Source organism: Vitis riparia, chromosome 4 (genome assembly GCF_004353265.1).
Source record: "Vitis riparia cultivar Riparia Gloire de Montpellier isolate 1030 chromosome 4, EGFV_Vit.rip_1.0, whole genome shotgun sequence".
In the NCBI taxonomy this organism is placed as follows: Eukaryota; Viridiplantae; Streptophyta; class Magnoliopsida; order Vitales; family Vitaceae; genus Vitis; species Vitis riparia.
The window spans coordinates 14888489-14907253 of record NC_048434.1 but is presented as its reverse complement, the minus strand read 5'-3'; the positions used below and the strand labels follow the sequence as shown (position 1 = coordinate 14907253).

General features: G+C 37.6%; 1 protein-coding gene across 1 annotated transcript in view; it reads right to left on the bottom strand.

Annotated features, from left to right (window-relative positions):
- LOC117913123 (protein PIR) overlaps nt 1–18765 on the bottom strand; it is a 119414-nt gene that overhangs the window by 35734 nt on the left and 64915 nt on the right. The window contains exons 16-22 of the mRNA XM_034828050.1: nt 13971–14139; nt 6994–7070; nt 4609–4779; nt 3613–3689; nt 3421–3523; nt 1715–1834; nt 1445–1588 (exon numbers count right to left, since the gene is read on the bottom strand). Of these exons, the coding sequence (XP_034683941.1) occupies nt 1445–1588; nt 1715–1834; nt 3421–3523; nt 3613–3689; nt 4609–4779; nt 6994–7070; nt 13971–14139 (861 nt within the window). The remainder of the gene's footprint in view (nt 1–1444; nt 1589–1714; nt 1835–3420; nt 3524–3612; nt 3690–4608; nt 4780–6993; nt 7071–13970; nt 14140–18765) is intronic.

Genomic DNA, 18765 nt, shown 5'->3' with positions numbered 1-18765 from the left:
TGTTCAAGGGAAGAAAATTGTGAAATACCACTGATGTTTCCACATTTTGGTCGTCCCCTGTATAGTTATAACGGACTATATATTTTGACAACACAATGTTTTCATAATTTCTCTTTTGAAAGGCTATTTTGGAGGAGAAATTGATAAAATATGTTTAATAAATCTCCAAAGTGCCATAATTTCTGTCATTGGGTACTACTTAGTGTTGGCTTGCTTGGTTCCTTTCTTTTTATGCGATGTGCAAAATCATTTGTACTTTAAGAATAGCTTTAAAAGGGTTCCTATTAAAATAAAACCCCCTCATACTTGCCAGTGCACACAATTTTCACCTTTCAAACACTTGAATGTATTTTTATTTTTTTGTCAGAAACAAAACAATGAAGGATGAGAAATCCCTTCAAAATTTTCAAAAAGCTGATTACAAAAGAGAGAGAGAGAGGTATGCCTACACCTCTGAATGTAAGAATAACAAACTGCACATCTTATAAAAGAAACCAAAGGAGAGCAAAATCCAAGAATGCACTACATCTTAAGCTGGTAAAAAGTCCCAAACAAAGGATACCAAGTATTTAGCCCCTTCTTGGCTAAATGATCCACTTTTGGTTAGCAACAAAAGGAGCCCAAGAAAAAGAACTTCTTAAGTCACTTGCAACATCAATTATTTGATGGATTCACCCATCATACTTTCATGGACCTGTTTCTTTCTTGGACAACTAGGAAACAACAGTAGCAGAATTAGCCTCAACCCATAGGGTGCCTGTTACGATAGTCCAAAATAGCAAGCCTTCCCTTGAGATTGCCTCTTAGTAAGAAAGTACACATCCCTTGTTGTAATAATTCAAAATAATTGAAGTACCCATGATCTATCCTCCTTCATAACTCAAAAATTTTCTAAGCAACAGAATAAAATCTCCTCTCCATGATCCAACTTCCACCAGAATTCAATTTCCTTCACTGAATAAGATCACATCAAGTGTTCTTGTCATTTTCTTATTTTGCTTTATCATCAGTAGTTTGATAAGAAAGAATGCAACCAATAGATTAAGATTTAATAGATTGATGATATAATAGAGCACTTTGACCATATTTGATATATAGAGAGCATAATGAAGTAATTTGGTTGCAGTATCCAACATTTGTTCTCAATTAATTCACTGTTTCTGGAGAGGCTAAATGTTTTAGTTTTGTATGGTGCTCTATTAACTTACCTTTTCCATTGAAACTAAACATTGCAATGCAGTATGGTGCTTTGCCCAGACACACATCCAGAGAGACATGGTATTGGGGTTCTTTATGGTGCTTTCCACCAACACACACAGGGATAGACAGACACAGTAAATATTGCAGTTTTATATGGTGCCCCCCACACACACATGCACACACACACACACACACACAGAGTGAGAGGAGGGAGGGAGAGAGAGAGAGAGAGAAATTGCCTAACCTGCGAAGCAAGTCGACTTGAATATGAAACAAGAGATATATTCTCTTGCATCTCACTTAACATGAGATTGAATGCATCCATTAAAAGATCTTTTGACAACAATTCATGTGCGTGTTTTAAAACATCCAGGAGCTTTTCTAATTCCTGAAACAAGCATATCATTTGAAAGGAAAATCATTATTCATTGTAACCAAGATCAGATAGACAAGGAAATAAGAGAAATAAAAATGAATGTTTTTAAATGAGAAGAAAAGTGAAACTGGTACTTACAACAATGCAACAGAGATCCTGGGACTCAAATCGATCAAAGAGAAATTCAAGGTTCTCTCTGAATACTTTGTTCATGCGTTCGGCAATTAAACTTCTTAAATCAATTGTCCGCCCAAGTAACTGTACATTAAAATCTAAATCAAATGAGAGAGAGAAGAGGGGGGGCGGGGAGGGAGTAATGATGTGAAGAATCAGAAGAAACAGATATTGCAATTCTTGCTCTGACGACAAGAAAGTTCATCCCTAATTTTGCAATTCACTCTCAATCTAAATGTTTCTGAGGAAAATAAAATAATAAAAGCACAATAAAGAAACACTCAAGAAATGATTGCTAAGAACTATCATGCTAGATCAATGTACTGATTCATCAATTTCTAACTTTCATAGTAGCTCAAGAAGCCCTCGGCCCAATAATATTTGTTGGCTGCACATTCTTCTTTATTAAAGAGACTTTCAACTCATGTTCCGAAGATGTTATGATCTTAAAATAAAAGTCTTATCCCAACTACTCTTGTCAACTGCAATCCATCTTTGTAATTATAAAATTGTTTGGACAATTATGATTTCAAGGATAATTTTTACTTGTTACAACATGGACCTTTCATAGTCATGTGTTTCATACAGGTGTGCTTTTTCCAAACATCACAAGATGTACTAAATTGCAATAGCTATGATACATGTGATTCACACAGGTATTTTCTAATAATGGATGATCTAAGGTATAGATGTCAAGGCTAAAAGAATATGGAGATGCCAATAAAGATTTCAGTAAATATCATTCTTGCAGATACTTTTGACCTATTTCAAATATTTTATAGATATACAACTGGTAGACCTGAAGATCTCCTGAGGTTGGCTCAAATGCCAAGGGATTTGAGTAGGAAACTAGGAGGTTTCATGTCCATGTTCCATCAGGGAATTAACCCTCTTCCCTTGCTCAACCATGACGTACTGTGGAGAAAGATTTAGTCTGTAGAAATAAGGCATGATGAGAAGAGCCTAAAATTTACCCAACAACCATAATTGGAACCTATGAAATCACCATTGAGAGAGCTCTCCTCTTAGCTATGAAATCTATAAGTTGACAATCCTAATTCTGATTAGAACCACCCCAGAGAGATGGGTTCTTGTATGAGACTACTACACTTCCTTAAACAATCCTCTCTGCCAAGAGAACCCTCTTTATCTGCTTAATTACCCACCATGTTTTATTTTTCTCCAGCCCTAGTGTGATAGGGACTTCTTGTCATGTTCTTCTCCAAGCTCAAATGTCTCCCTCTCCGCAATGGAGACTTCCTCTTAGATTTTGTGCAAACAAAAACTAACAAAATGATTTCAAGTTTCTTGAAAGATTCTGGCTTCATTGTTAGAACTGATACAAGGGTGTCTCTTTTGGGAGGATAGGTGGTATAGGAAGGATGGAACAAGATTCACATTCAAGTCTGGTGGAAATGACAATGTATATTTCCAAACATGGCCACATATACAAATTTCAAATAATAACTATCATTCATCATATATGGGGGTACTTCAACAGAAGAATGACGAAAATCAAACAAAGTCATCCAAGAAATGATTTTAAAATTTGAAATTCAAGCATTAGGAAAAAATCATAGAGACTCAAAAAATGGTAAGCTAATAAAAACAGAATATATTCAAAATGGAGAAACATCTTTCAATCACATTTATAAGAATATAATCTTCACCTTTACTCTAGTCATCTTTAACAGTGCAGTGAACCTCATAGGTTGGATAGAATATTTCTCTCCATTGTCCAAGGCAAAGAGGAATGATGGATCAAGTAGCTCACTGAAAATTTTGACAGCCAACAAGATAAAAGGTTTAGTTCAATAAAGTTTTAAAGGCACAGATTATCAAGCCAGAGAAAAAGGGCATACCTTGCAGCCCAACTTTTGTAGTATGTGAAAATATTGTCACATAATTTTGAAACAAATATATCAAAACAATGGTCCACCTAGAAGAAAAAGAGCAAATAAATAAATGCAGCCACAGAATAAATTTGTGCATGCAGAACATTTATGATGCATCTTGCAAGAACATCAAATCAAACTTGAGGCATGCGTTCACACATTTATAGGTGTGTGTTTGGGGGTGGGGAGATTTGATACAGTTTAGGTATTCACATTGTATCAAAGTATATATGCCACCTCTACCACAAAACATGTTCTTTTCTAGTCTAAAATACTTAGAACCTTTTTAATTTTTTTTTCTCTAATATGGCAGCATATTCTTCCCACTCACTAGCACATGGAACTTCTGTGCATAGCTCCTGAGAAACCTGGAGATCTCCCCACCATTCAAATGTATGTAGTTCAAATGAACAGGGGAAAAGGCTGTCACAAAATTGGAAGTTATTCATTTACTCTTTTTCTTTCACATCATACCAAAGTATATACACCACATCTACCACAGGATGTTCTGTTTCTTGTCTAAAATACTCAAAAACATTTTTTTCCTAACATGGCAGTATATTCTTCCCACTCACTAGCACGTGCAAGTTCATGCATAGCTTCCCAGAAACCTGAAGACTTCCTCATCATTCAAATGAACAGGGGAGAGAACATTTCACAGAATTTTTATCATGAAAGACTGAAAACAGCTAAAAGAAAGGGGACCCCTTGAAAAAACAGTGGCTATTTTATAGTATATTCGTGTGGATAGAGGGAGGTCCACCAAAAGATTTCAGGTTTTAGAAGGGAAAAAAAGGGAGAAAAAAACAAATACATGTCAGCTGCATAACTTGAAAAAGACACTGGCCATGTGAAGAAGTGTGAAGAAGTGCAGGAATTGAGAAATTCCAGTGGAATATAGCAGGCAAGCATCAGAGCAGTCTCAAAATCAAACATCAAATTTCACTTTAAAAATTTTAATACCTCAGCCTCAATTTCATCGTAGAGGAAGCGTTGCTTTAGCACAACCAATGCTTGTTGAGCAGAATCATTATAGATGTCAAATGGCATCAGAATACTCTCAAGAAGACCAGCATTCTGGGAATCTAACACATGATCCACCAACATCCAGGGAAGAGAGCATTCAATGGGAAACTATAGATGAACCAAAAACAAGAATCCTTTAGTACACGAGGAGCAAAGCATTATCGACAATGGGCAGGTAAAAGAAAGAAAAGAGAAAATAAAAGCTTGATGTTTTTTCTAGAACAAAAGTCTATTTCGGAACCTGGAATTTCTCAACTTGTTTTTTACGTTTTCAAATTTATTTTTAAAAATAACTTCTATTTGTAGTGTTTTATTTTCAATCATTCTCTTTATTTATATAATCATTTTTTAAAACAACCGCAGAAAACAAGGAAAAAAACTGAAAATAATTATAATATATTCTCAAAAAACACCCTCTTCTTCAGAACAATTCTCAATAACCTGTTCTAGGAACAACTGACAGCCAAACGTGTTTTTAACTTTTTTGTTCTCAAAAACAAAAAACTTTTCTTGAGAAGAGTTCCCAAACATAGCCATATGAATTATTTTTTAAAATTGTTCTCAAATACCATTTTCTAAGAATGGTTTTTGAAAACATTCCCAAACAAGCCCTATAACTCTAATATAGAAAAAGTCAACAAACTTGGCAAGTATATTTAACATAAAAAGCCCAGAGGATGTCAGACATGCAAGGCTTCCCTGGAACACAATAGCTATTGCCACCATGGAAAACTAATGCTAAAAGACGGTCTAGGGTGGTTCCTGCAGCTATAGTGGGAGCTTGAATAGGTTTTATTAGAATTTTATTTCCATCTAATATCCTCTCAATTCTGAATTCCATCCATTCCACAACGCCATAAAATCACAAATCATTGATGTTGATTTACCAATTGATCCAAAAAACTAAACTATCAGGTAATGAGCCAACAATGTATGTGAAGCTGATGTACTTGAGCTAAAGGCCTAACAATCACCCTCACAGGCAGCCTTTGTGGGGCTTACATGAGGGTTCAATAAGTGGGAAAGTAAACAATTCGTAAGGTTTGAACTTTTCATTTTCCAAGAAGTAAAGCTCTAAGACCATGTAAGTTACCAATTGACCCAAAAGCTTAAGTTGCTAGGGAATAAGCCAATAATATATATGAGACCAACTTGATTGAACTAAGACCATAATAACAGATGATAAAGAACTGCATAAAAATTCCAAAATAGAATAGGTACCTTTGAACTCTCTATTGCCATGGTTTATAAACTCCAGTCATCCACTGCCAAAGGTGTTTACTTTGGAAGGCTTATTCATTCTAGTTAGTACTTTCTGCTTCTCTGTCAACCCCACAAGTGCAATTCAGCAGTTGTAATGTCTCAGAAGCTCAATCAAGAGACCTTTACCTCACATAAATGCTTCCTATATTTCACTAGTCTCAAATTTTGTAAGCTTGTAGAAAAAAATAATGCACCCTTTATCTTATAGCTACTCATTTACCAGTACAGCTTCTCAGTTAGCAATTCACATCAGCCCCAAAGTCCTACTTGCACATCTCCTTTATAGTAATCAGTTTCACAACCCTCTTGCAGAACTGTTAAACCCTATCTTCATGTGGATTTGCCTGAGATGCTATTGGAATTTTTCCAAATTGGCTCTCAACTCTATTTTTTAAGCACTTTATTCCATTGCACATACATTCCCATTTTACTGAATCCGTTTTTCCCTCATTGGGTACAACAAAACCTTACTACAAGATCTACAGCCAATTATTCAGCCAACCACAAATTCCAATCACCCCCACTTCTCCTTCTCATCTTTCAAGGGGCTACAGGGTAGAATCCAGCCAGTACAAAAGCATACTAGCTCATATTGAAAGCTTCCAAATACAGCTTTGCATACACACCATCTAATGCCAATGAATCTAGCATCTCAATATTTTTATTTAATTGTCAACTAGCTTTAGCCTAATATTCAGTCTAAAAAGAGATAAAATATTCAATGTAAAATTTTGTGTTTCACAACATCTTTGGAAAATCAAATGTATTGTTAGTGCATCTAGATCCTTTACCTGACAAATATTTCACTAAGTCAAATTTATGAAGATTGTTTTCAACCATCCTGATAATCATACCAATAAATTTACACTGAATATGAGACATTATTTCCATCTGAATATCTCTTAGACCTATGATGTTGATTAATATCAAGCCAAAAATATTACATGGCTATACCTAAATGATCCTACAATAGAAATTTCAGTGGACTAGAATTTGTGATTTCTGTGTATATACGACTTGTCTAGTGGCATTTAGTATCAGAGAAACAACTCTTCTTACCTGAATAACACGAGAAGACTCCAAATAAAATTCTCTAAACCATAGGAAACCAAGATCAGTCAAAGTTGCAACAGTCACTGCAAAGTACCAAAACACCAAGATTAGAGAAAGTTACAATAGGGTCACTGAAACTGTCAAGAAAGAAATCCATTTCCTTGTCAGCTTAAGAAAATTGAGTATATTGAGTAAGAACTAAGAAAAGCATGATATTCAAGAGAAAAAACATTTATATTAGTTGAATTAGCCACAAAGGAGCCTCATTATCATATTTCTGAGTGCTCTTATGCCAAGATATGCATTCCAACAATGATATCATACAGCATCATCACAAAGCTATAAGCACATACAAATCCATGTTCCCTGACTACAACTTCAAAGTTCCTACTGGTATGGTTGTTGGTGCGACATCCAGAAGGGTAAGAGCCACCATACATAAATTCCCAAAGGATCCAAATATTTGACATGTTCTGAGACATACCACAACATATACATGATGTTAGATAGTGTACAGTTGTATTGTGGGTCCCACTAGCATGTATATATATACCCAAGTCCAATGTGTATAATTAATAGTTTTTAATAACAAAAATTAGGAATTCTCCATTTTCTCTCGTTTCACATGGTATCAGAGCCTAGGGAAAAAAAAAAAAAAAACCAAATTATTTCCGGTTTATCCATGAATCAATTCTGGGAAACCTTCAGTGACCGTGTTTCATTCCGGTCACCTTCCCCATCTCCTAAAGCTTTCCGGTCAACTGTATCGCTATCAGAAAACCCTCACTACCGGCGACTTTTCCGGCGACTCTTTCTGGCGAAATCCTTTTTCGACACTGACCATACCATCAGGTGCGCAAGGAGAAGATCTTCAAGTTTTGTCAAAGCACCGGAGGGAGAATCTCAGTCACGCGCCGGCCACGCGCATTTCTTCTTCTGCAGCCTAAACCTCACCCGCCGGCGCATGAGGGCGCGTGGAGCACTTTTCGGCAACGCACATCCACCTCCAACCTCGCCTGACGTTGTCTAGCCACTCTCCATCTGTGCTTGTGCCATCCGAGCCCTGCAAGTGCATTTTTTGGGGTTTTTGTCTCCGTCGGCCCTTTAAACAGCCTTTCGGCGACCTTCGGTGACTTCCTCTCCACCCCGAGCCTTACACGTGTCTTAGGAAGTGTTCTTCTACCCTTCCAGTAGTGCCACATTTGTTTTTCTTTATTATTTGGTCTCTCACAGCCGCGGATCCTCGGTTTTTCTTTTTCCAGCCGCGATCTGAAGCTGTATTAGGGCTCTCTTCGATCCAAACATATTTCGTTCTCCAGATAAGTAGATATGACTACTAAAAGTTTCATTTTTTCCTCTGTTATATCTGGATCTCCTATGATTACTTCGGAGAAATTGGTTGGTAGTGAAAATTATTTGTCCTGGTCTGCCTCTGTGGAGCTTTGGTTTATGGGTCAAGGTTATGAGGATCACCTTGCTACGTAGGAGGCGGATATCCCTAAGGTTGACAGAGTACAATGGAGGAAGATAGATGCACAGTTATGTAGTGTGTTATGGCAATCAGTTGATCCTAAGATTCTGCTTCATCTTCGGGCCTACAAAACATGCTTTAAATTTTGGAATCAGGCGAAAGGGCTATACACGAATGATATCCAACGTCTTTATAAGGTGGCTTCTTCTATTGTCAATGTCAGACAACAAGACATGGATTTATCTACTTATATTGGTCAGATTGCCTCTCTTAAGGAGGAATTCTTGACTATGATGCCTCTTACTACTGATGTTGGGGATCAACAAACACAGATTGACAAGTTCTTCATGGTTCTTACGCTTATTGGCCTCCGTCCAAATCTTGAGACCGTCCGCGATCAGATTCTTGGCAGTTCCTCCGTTCCATCCTTGGATGATGTGTTTGCTTGCCTCCTCCGTATCTCTTCCACTCAGACTTTGCCATCTGATAACACTTCAGATTCTTCTGTGTTAGTTTCTCAAACTAACTCTCGAGGAGGACGCAGTGGTAACCGAGGTAGAGGTCAACATCCTCATTGCACCTATTGTAATAAGCTTGGCCACACTCGTGATCGGTGTTATCAGTTACATGGGCGGCTTCCCCGCACTGCCCACATGGCCCAGTCATCTGATCCTCAACCGCCTCAGCCTCCCAGTTCCTCCACATCTCAGGGTATTTCCCTCACTGACAATGAGTATGATGACTATCTCCGCTATCAGGCCACCCAGTCAGCTTCTGTTGCTTCTGTTGTAAGTAAACTGAACTACCTCACCATTACTCGTCCAGACATTTCTTTTCCTGTGAGTGTTGTCAGTCAATTCCTACAGTCACCATGTGATAGCCATTGGGATGTTGTAATCCGCATTCTTCGATATATCAAAAGCACAACAGGCCAAGGTGTGTTGTACGAGAACAGAGGTCATACCCAGGTTTTGGTTACACAGATGCAGATTGGGTTGGCTCACCCACAGATAGACGTTCCACTTCCAGGTATTGTGTTTTTATTGGAGGTAACCTAATATCCTGAAAGAGTAAGAAACAAGATGTAGTGGCCAGATCTAGTGCTGAAGCCGAGTATCGAGCTATGGCTCTGGCAACATGTGAACTCATATGGCTGAAACATTTTCTCGGGAGTTGAGATTTGGAAATGATGAACAGATGAAGCTCATCTGTGATAACCAAGCCGCTTTGCATATTGCATCCAATCCAGTCTTCCATGAAAGGACCAAACACATTGAAGTTGACTGTCACTTCATTAGAGAGAAGATCGAATCAGGATGTGTGGCGACTAGTTTTGTCAATTCAAATGATCAACTAGCAGATATTTTTACTAAATCTCTCAGAGGTCCTAGAATTAAATACATTTGTAACAAGCTTGGTACATATAACATATATGCTCCAACTTGAGGGGGAGTGTTAGATAGTGTAGAGTTATTTCAGTTATTTACTTTTCCTTTTCTTTCCTTATTGTATTGTGGGTCCCACTAACATGTACATATATACCTAAGTCCAATGTGTATTATTAACAGTTTTTCAATAACAAAAATTAGGGATTCTCCCTTTTCTCTCTTTTCACAGACACCACACATGAAAATATTGAAAGAAAAAGAAGTACAATAGGAGGATGAGGAATCCTCCCGCCAAATGTGAAACTAAACAACACAAAAAGATAACAAGACACTACACTATGTCGACTACGCACAAGCACCCTTGACTATACCGTCCCATTGGAACTACACACTGCTAGCCAATCTAGTTGTAATACGTTAAGGGGAATGCCCTTAAAAACCACGGAACAAAAAGCCCAAAGAGAAGCAAGGAAATGAATGGAGTCCCAAAGATTCTCTGAATTCCTAACTTTGTCCTTAAATATCCTAGCATTTCTTTCCCGTCACACAACCCAAAGATTCTATGGAATCTCTAGAGCTTCTAACATAGCACTAGGTAAGGAATCAAACACCAACTCACCAATGCTCGGCCTCTACTCCCTTGCCTTAACAGAACCATGTGAAAAGCATTTGTCGCACCTTCTTGAATGTTGTCCTCTTTGAATAACCATTCACCATTTGCCCTTAACTTGGAAAAAAAATTCCTTCTTCAAGTATAGGCCATTTTGTGAAAAAAAATTCGCGTTCTTATGCCTATAATGTTAGTAAGGGCAAACATGCCCACTTAGCAAAGTCATTGCACTTTCACATGGGAGAACTAGGCTTGAGTACCAACCTTCCAAGTTTGGATTTTTTTTTTTTTTTTTTTTTTTTTTTTTTTTTTTAGGCTTTGACCCTCATTTAACTCCTGAAATATCCGCTGAAAATTGGCAAATTTTGGTGGAAAGTTAGAAACATTCTGATAAAATCAGAAAAATCCAGAAAATCGGGAAAAAATGGTGAAAAAGGTTAGGACAGAAATTTCCTTGCATTTATCATTTCAGTCACTATCAGATCTCTAAAATTCCCCCAAAATATCGGGATATTTTAATCCTTGCTTCTACCTCCTAGTTTGATTCTCTATTCTGTGACTAACAAACAATGTACAAGAAGTTTTGAAGCTACATCATATTCGTTATTTTTTTTTTTTTCCACATTTTGGAACTAGTGTTTCAAATTCTTGAGAATGATACTCCATGCAGTTTCTAGTAAAGTGAGGGGTTGATTTTGTAACAGAAAAGAAAAAAAAAAAGGGGGGGGGAAAGAGAAACTTCTAGAATTCATTAGCATGCAATGATATTTTTCTTGGACAGCCAGTCCTGTGTTTGTCTGGCCTGTAGTTTTAAGAGGCATAAGGCGCAAAAGTTTCCGATAGCTTAGGCACAAGGCACAACACAAGGCACATGCCTCAGCAAGGTGAAACATGACCTAGGATGGATATCAATTTAAAAAAAAAAAAATGTAATCCAAAATCTAATCAAATCAATAAAAAATTTAAGATACCAAACACTTAAACAAAAAGTAATGAAATTATATAAATTTCAATATACAATTAAAAGTTCAAAATTAAAGTAATTAAAAAGGAAAAGTAAAGAGATGAGGCACGCCTCTGCAACAAGGCGCATGCCTTAGCAAGTGAGGTACAATAACCAAGGAGTGGTTGCATGTTAGACCCTAGGTGTGCTTTTTTAAAACTATTGTATGGCCAAGGATGAAAATGTTGAAATCCACAAAAATATTGAATTTACAGAAATATTGATAGAAATATCTCGATATCAATTCCAGTAAGAATGAAAGAAACGACAGAAACTGATTTTAAAATATGGAAATTTTTGTATGGAACTTTAAGAAATGATAAAACAATCAATAATGCACAAATTGAGCTATTTTTTCTAATAAGTATATTCAATGAAGTAAGTGTAATTGGTTAATAATATCATGTGTTAGTAACAAAAATGACTCCAAAAGTGAATACCAAAATGAAATAAGGAGACGCAGTTTTTATTTCATTGAATTTCAATATTTGAAAACACATTATGTTTGACACCAAAATAATGGCCAAATGTAGTTTAGAGATACTTGATGATAGGATAACGTCTTGATCCAAATATTATTGATACCTTGAAACGGGGTTTACATGCTTTTTTATGTAATTATGAGCATGCTAGGAAGAGGTATCTTGATTCCTCCCTACTGCTCCATGAATAAGGAACTATGACTTCACCTAAGTGCTTGTTTGAAGTTGTATTCTCTATATCCAACTTGCATAACACCCCTCCAACATTGTCTTTCAACCTTGAGTCCACAGCCTCGTTTGCAATCAAAATTGCATTTAAAATCTGTCTACCCTCCACAAAGGCATTTTGGGACTCCGAAATCACTTTCCCCATTACCTTTTCAATTCTATTGGCCAACACCTTGGCCAACAACTTGTACAGGCTGCCTACAAGGCTGATAGGTCTAAAATCTTTCAGATCTTCTGCACTTCCCTTAGTTTCACCTGAGATGCCCAACGGAGTGCTATGGCCAAGCCTCCTTCCAATAAAACCCAAAGATTCAATCTCATTCAAACCTTCCTACATGATAAGATCCACTTATACAGCCAACCCAACCCCAACTGGCTTGGAGAAGAGTCTAACCGTTTTGTCATAGTGATCTTTGAAAGCACCACTTATCCAAAACTGATCCAAAGTTGAAAAATAAGCATCCATCAAAATTGAGCTTATGACAGCCAAAGAGAGGCATTTTTACTATATACACAAATTTTCTTATATTTCTGGTATTGTCCACCAGAAATGGGCTAGTACATTCATCAAACTAGCCTTCTGTACATCTGAAAAAGGTGTAACCTACGTGGGGTGGTCATTGGCATGTTTGGGCTCTATGTAAAATTATGGAGCAGTTATGATGTCTTTCTGTTCAAATTTTTCGTAAGTTTTGGCAACTTCTTTTTCAAGATTGCTTGTGTTTTGTTCTGCTACCTCTGGAAAAGCAACTCCCAAACTCTTTCAACAATCTATGATCTTCCAAATCCAAGTATTTCAATTCCATTCTCAACCTTTTTCCCCAGGAAACCCAAGAGATAATAATAGTCAAGTCTTCACTGGATACGCATCAAAATATAATTTGTAACACATCCTGCAAGCATGGAACATATGGCAGCAACCCCTACCTGAGTCCTATTACCAATCTACTACTCGTTCTCTCTCCATTCAACAGAATAATGCCTAGATGACTACTTAAGAATTTTGTTGAAACTAGCCTCATAACAAGGTAAGATAGTGGGATTCAAGCAGCCTCAATTTATCCTCATAAATTCCAAGATTCCTCTCCAGTCAAACCACCTGGACTATAAGCATGGTTCTAGCAAGGACTCTACTTGTCTATCATTGAAGCTGCTCTAAAACCTCTATAAAAAATAAGCATCATCTCTACAGCATCCTATTTCCCTTGCCTATTCTTTTATTCTTCCTCATTAACAAAACCAAGAGCAAAAAAACCACCTTAGTTTTACCCTGCACCACCCCCTGTTGCTGTTCTGAATGATAGTTTCTAAGCTAGTCAGTTGAACTTCATTAGTTTGTCTTCCTATAGAGACCTTTATTCTAGGGTAGATGACCCTTCTTACTTAGAGTTTCCAGGATATGGTTAAAGGAAATCCTTCATCAGTTTTCCCTTAGAGTAATAGGATGCGGATGACAAACTGCACAACAAGTGGACAATGTCGAGTTTCATTCCTCAGTGTGACAGAAGCTGGGACAGCATGTTTTCATTTGGTTGAAAATTTTCTTTTTGGCATCCTCCTATCTTTAGAAGCACCTATTCAGTATTCCAAAAAATATTAAGGAGAAAGAAAAGATATGATTTCATTCTTCTTACAAATGAGCACATGTGATGTGTTAAATCCAGGGTAAAAAACATGCCACAAATTTGAGCTCAATTTTGCAAACTGATTTCAAACCCTATCATGGCAGGAAAAATTCGAGGAGAAAATACCATTTCCTTCAACTTAAATTATGACAAAAGAGATCAGGTACGAAGTTAACCTGTATAGTCCAGCACATGCAGGAAAAAGCTAAGCTTGTAGAAGAAGGTTTCCAACTGTTTTAGATCATTAACAGGAATCTCAGAACCACTATTTCCAAAGAGCCCCCCAGGCTTCCTCAGATTGCCACCAGATACCACCTCATATATCAGGAACTGCAAGCAATGCACCTGAAAAATAAAATTATATAAATATTTGTATTATTAGCTAAAAATAAACCATAGTACTTTTTTTCAATGCCCAAAGCACACCTGTTTAATTCAAAAATGAAAAGATCAGTGAATTTAGCAACCAAAAAAGATATGCTGAACTGCATTCAACAATTTTTGTAGTTCAAAAGATTGCATAATGAACATTACAATAATAAGATCCATAACCACACAAGAAGAAAATTTATACAGCAAGAAAACTTTAGATTAGAACTAATCAGTATTCTCTCTTTAGTGAATTAGTTTTCTTTAGATAAAAAAATAAATAAGGAAATATATAAGGGCAAAAAATAAATAAATACTAAACACAGAGATATAAAGATGAATCAGACTCATATGATTCACTTCTCATTAATTAATAAAAATGATTTACAAGTTTCCTACTTATAGGCCATACAAAGAATAAATTAAGGGACAAAATAACTGTTACAGCTATTCTATTTTAAACTTTCCTAATCCTATATTTACACAAAATACAATACAGCTATTCTATTTTAAACTTTCCTAATTTATAGAAGTTGACTAATCCTATATTTACACAAACAAGTAAATCTCCTAGGATCTCAGAAATATCTCAGCTGAGATATTCAACTTTCCAACACTCCCCCTCAAGCTGGTTTGAAGATATCTTCCATTGGTAGCTTGCCAATCAAATTCTTGAATAGCTACTTTTGTAGCCCCTTGGTAAGTATGCCCCACAGTCAGTTCGGTAGTCGGAATATAAGGCATACAAATTAGTCCAGTGTCCAGCTTTTCTTTGATAAAGTGTTCATCAACTTCAACGTGCTTTTTTCTATCAAAAAAACTAGGTTATGAGCAACAGAAATTGCTGCTTTATTGTCACAAGATACCTTCATGGGTAATGGACTAGAGATCTTCAAGTCTTCTAGAAGTCCCTTAATCCACAACACTTCACAAATTCTATGAGCAACAGATCTAAACTCAACTTCTGCACTACTCCTTGCCACTATATTTCGCTTTTTACCATGCCACATGACCAAGCTACCTCCAACAAAGGTACAATAGCAAGAGGTTGATCTTCTATCAATTACACTCCTATCTCAATCTACATCAGTGTATGCTTCAATTTGTAGATGACCATGGTTCTCAAACAATAAAAATTTTCCTGGGGTTCCCTTCAAATAACTAAAATTCTTTAAACAACATCAAAGTGTTCTTAACCTGGTGAGTGCATGAATTGACTTACAATTAGTCACTGAAACTTATCCCTATTCACCACTTCTTCAGGTTTGACAGGATGTAGCTCCAAATTGGGTTCAACAGGTGTCTTGGCCACTTACATCCTAGTAGACCTATTTCACCAAGTAGATCAAGCACATATTTTCATTAGGAGACAAAAATACCTTTCTTTCACCAGGAAAATTTCATTCTAAGATAATCCTTCAATGCACTTAAGTCCTTGATTTCAAAATCCTTTACAAGCACCTTTTTTAGTCACTCAAGTTCAGCACTATCATCAACTGTCAAGATTATATCATCCACATAAACAATCAAAATAGAAATTTTCCCTTCATTCAAGTGTCTATAAAACAATGCATGATCAGTTTGACTTTGACAGTAACCATGACCTTTCACAGCTTCTCCAAAACATTCAAACCACACTCTAGGAGATTGTTTAAGGTCATACCATGATTTTCTCAATCTACAAACTTTATCTTTGTTGAAATTTGGCATTCAAAGTTAGGGTTTTAATTTAGGAAAGTATTTTAGGAATAAAAAAGGAGAGATCCTTTAGGATGATTCAATTTCCTAATTTTAGGAGAGAATCAAACTAGATTGATATTTTCTTATTCAGTCTTTTGTGTATATTTATGTGTATGGTGTGTACCTAAAAAATCAATAAAGGAATTCAGAAATTCTTCATGGTATCAAAGCCAGTTTTCTGAAACCCTAATCCCTTCTGGCCACCTCTTATTCAGGCCATCATTCATTCCGGCCAAATCACTCTGATCATCTCTCAATCCGGTCATCTCTCTATCTGGCCATCTCTCATTCCGATCATCAATCCCTGTTCTCAGAGCCAAGGGAGAAAACGCTTTCCGATCGGTCAAATTGTCATCAGAAAACATTCACCGCCGGCGACTTTTCCGGCGAACTTTTCCGGTGAACTTTTCCGGCAACGATTTTTTTCACACTGCAAGGAGTGCCTGGAGGAGATCTCCAACTTTTCCCAAAGCACCGGAGCTAGAAAACCATCCATGCGCCGCCCACGAGCGTTTTTCCGGCCGGCGACTGCATCTCACGCGCCGGCGCGTGAGCCACTTTCCGGCGATGCGCTTCCTACTCCAGGCTCGCCTGACGCCGACCAGCCACCCTTCGTACCTGTTTTTGCCATCCGAGCCCTACACGTGCCTCTTTTGGGGTTCTTTTGCCTCCGCGGGCCCTCCGATCAGTTTTTCCGACGTCCTCCGGCTATTTTTTCTCAACTTCAATCCCTGCACGTGCCTTGGGAAGTGTTCTTCTACCTTTCCGGTTCATGACAAAATACGGAATAGCATCATCACAAGTATCCAGCGTCACGTCACCAGAATCAGGGGGCAGATCTGAAATTCCAAACCTTGGTGGCAGTGATTCCTCTCCTATTCTCATCACAGGACACAAATTAAATGGCCATAACTATTTACAGTGGTCACAATCTGTGTTGCTGCTCATTTGCGGTAAAGGAAAGGATGAGTACCTCACTGGAGAAGCAGCCATGCCAGAAACTACAGAACCGAGTTTCAGGAAGTGGAAGATTAAAAACAGCATGATCATGTCATGGCTTATCAATTCCATGAACAATGACATAGGTGAAAATTTCTTGTTGTTTAGGACTGCAAAGGACATATGGGATGCAGCCAAAGAAACTTACTCAAGTTCTAAAAATACTTCAGAACTTTTTCAGGTTGAATCAGCCCTACATGACTTTCGCCAAGGAGAGCAGACAGTTACTCAGTATTACAACACACTCACAAGGTATTGGCAGCACCTTGACTTATTCGAGACTCACTCATGGAAATGTTCTGATGATGCAGCAACATACAGGAAAATTGTGGAACAAAAGAGACTGTTCAAGTTTTTCCTAGGACTAAACAGGGAATTGGATGATGTTAGAGGCCGAATCATGGGCATTAAACCCCTGCCAAGTCTCAGGGAGGCTTTTTCAGAGGTTAGGCGTGAAGAAAGTAGAAAGAAAGTGATGATGGGATCCAAAGAGCAACCTGCCCCAACATTGGATGCCTCTGCCCTTGCTGCTCGGTCATTGAATAGTAGTGGTGGAGATCGTCAAAAACGGGATAAGCCTTGGTGTGATTATTGTAAGAAACCAGGCCATTATAAGGAGACTTGCTGGAAGCTTCATGGCAAACCGGCTGATTGGAAACCAAAGTCACGGTTTGACAGAGATGGCAGAGCACACGTGGCTGCCAACTCTGAGAGCACATCTGTTCCCGAGCCGAGTCCATTCAACAAAGAGCAAATGGAGATGCTATAGAAACTATTAAGCCAAGTTGGCAGTGGCAGTACTACCAGTGTAGCCTTCACTGCTAATCGAGGAGGAATGAAGCCGTGGATAGTGGACACAGGTGCTTCTTATCACATGACTGGAGATGCTACCATTCTTCAAAATTACAAGCCAAGTAATGGTCATTCATCCGTCCATATTGCTGATGGTTAAAAGTCAAAAATTGTCGGGACAGGTTCTATCAAACTTACTAAAGACTTATATCTTGACTCTGTCCTCCATGTTCCAAACTTGGATTGTAATCTTTTGTCTATTAGCAAACTGGCCCGTGATCTCCAATGTGTTACTAAATTTTATCCAAACTCGTGTGTTTTTCAGGACTTGAAATCAGGGAAGATGATTGGCAGTGCTGAACTGTGTTCCGGGCTCTACCTCCTCTCATGTGGCCAATTCTCAAACCAAGTCTCTCAAGCAAGTTGCGTACAGTCTCAGAGTATGTTAGAGTCTTTCAATTCTGTGTCAAATTCTAAGGTCAATAAAGATAGTGAGATTATAATGTTACACTATCGTCTTGGTCATCCTAGCTTTGTTTACCTTGCAAAATTGTTTCCCAGATTATTTATCAATAAAAATCCAGCATCTTATCACTGTGAAATTTGTCAGTTTGCAAAGCATACTCGAACAGTATATCCTCAAATCCCATACAAACCTTCGACTGTTTTCTCTCTAGTACATAGTGATGTGTGGGGTCCCTCCAGGATAAAAAATATTTCTGGCACTCGATGGTTTGTGACATTCGTTGATGATCATACACGGGTAACATGGGTTTTCCTTATGAAAGAAAAGTCAGAGGTCGGGCACATTTTTCAAACCTTCAATCTTATGGTTCAAAATCAATTCAATTCCAAAATTCAAGTCCTCAAGTCAGATAATCCAAAGGAATACTTTACTAGTAGTCTCAATACTTATCTTCAAAATCACGGCATTATCCACATAAGTTCTTGCGTTGACACCCCACAACAAAATGGGGTGGCTGAACGCAAGAATAGACATCTCTTGGAGGTTGCCCGGTGCCTTATGTTTTCCTCTAATGTTCCAACCTATTTCTGGGGGGAAGCTATTCT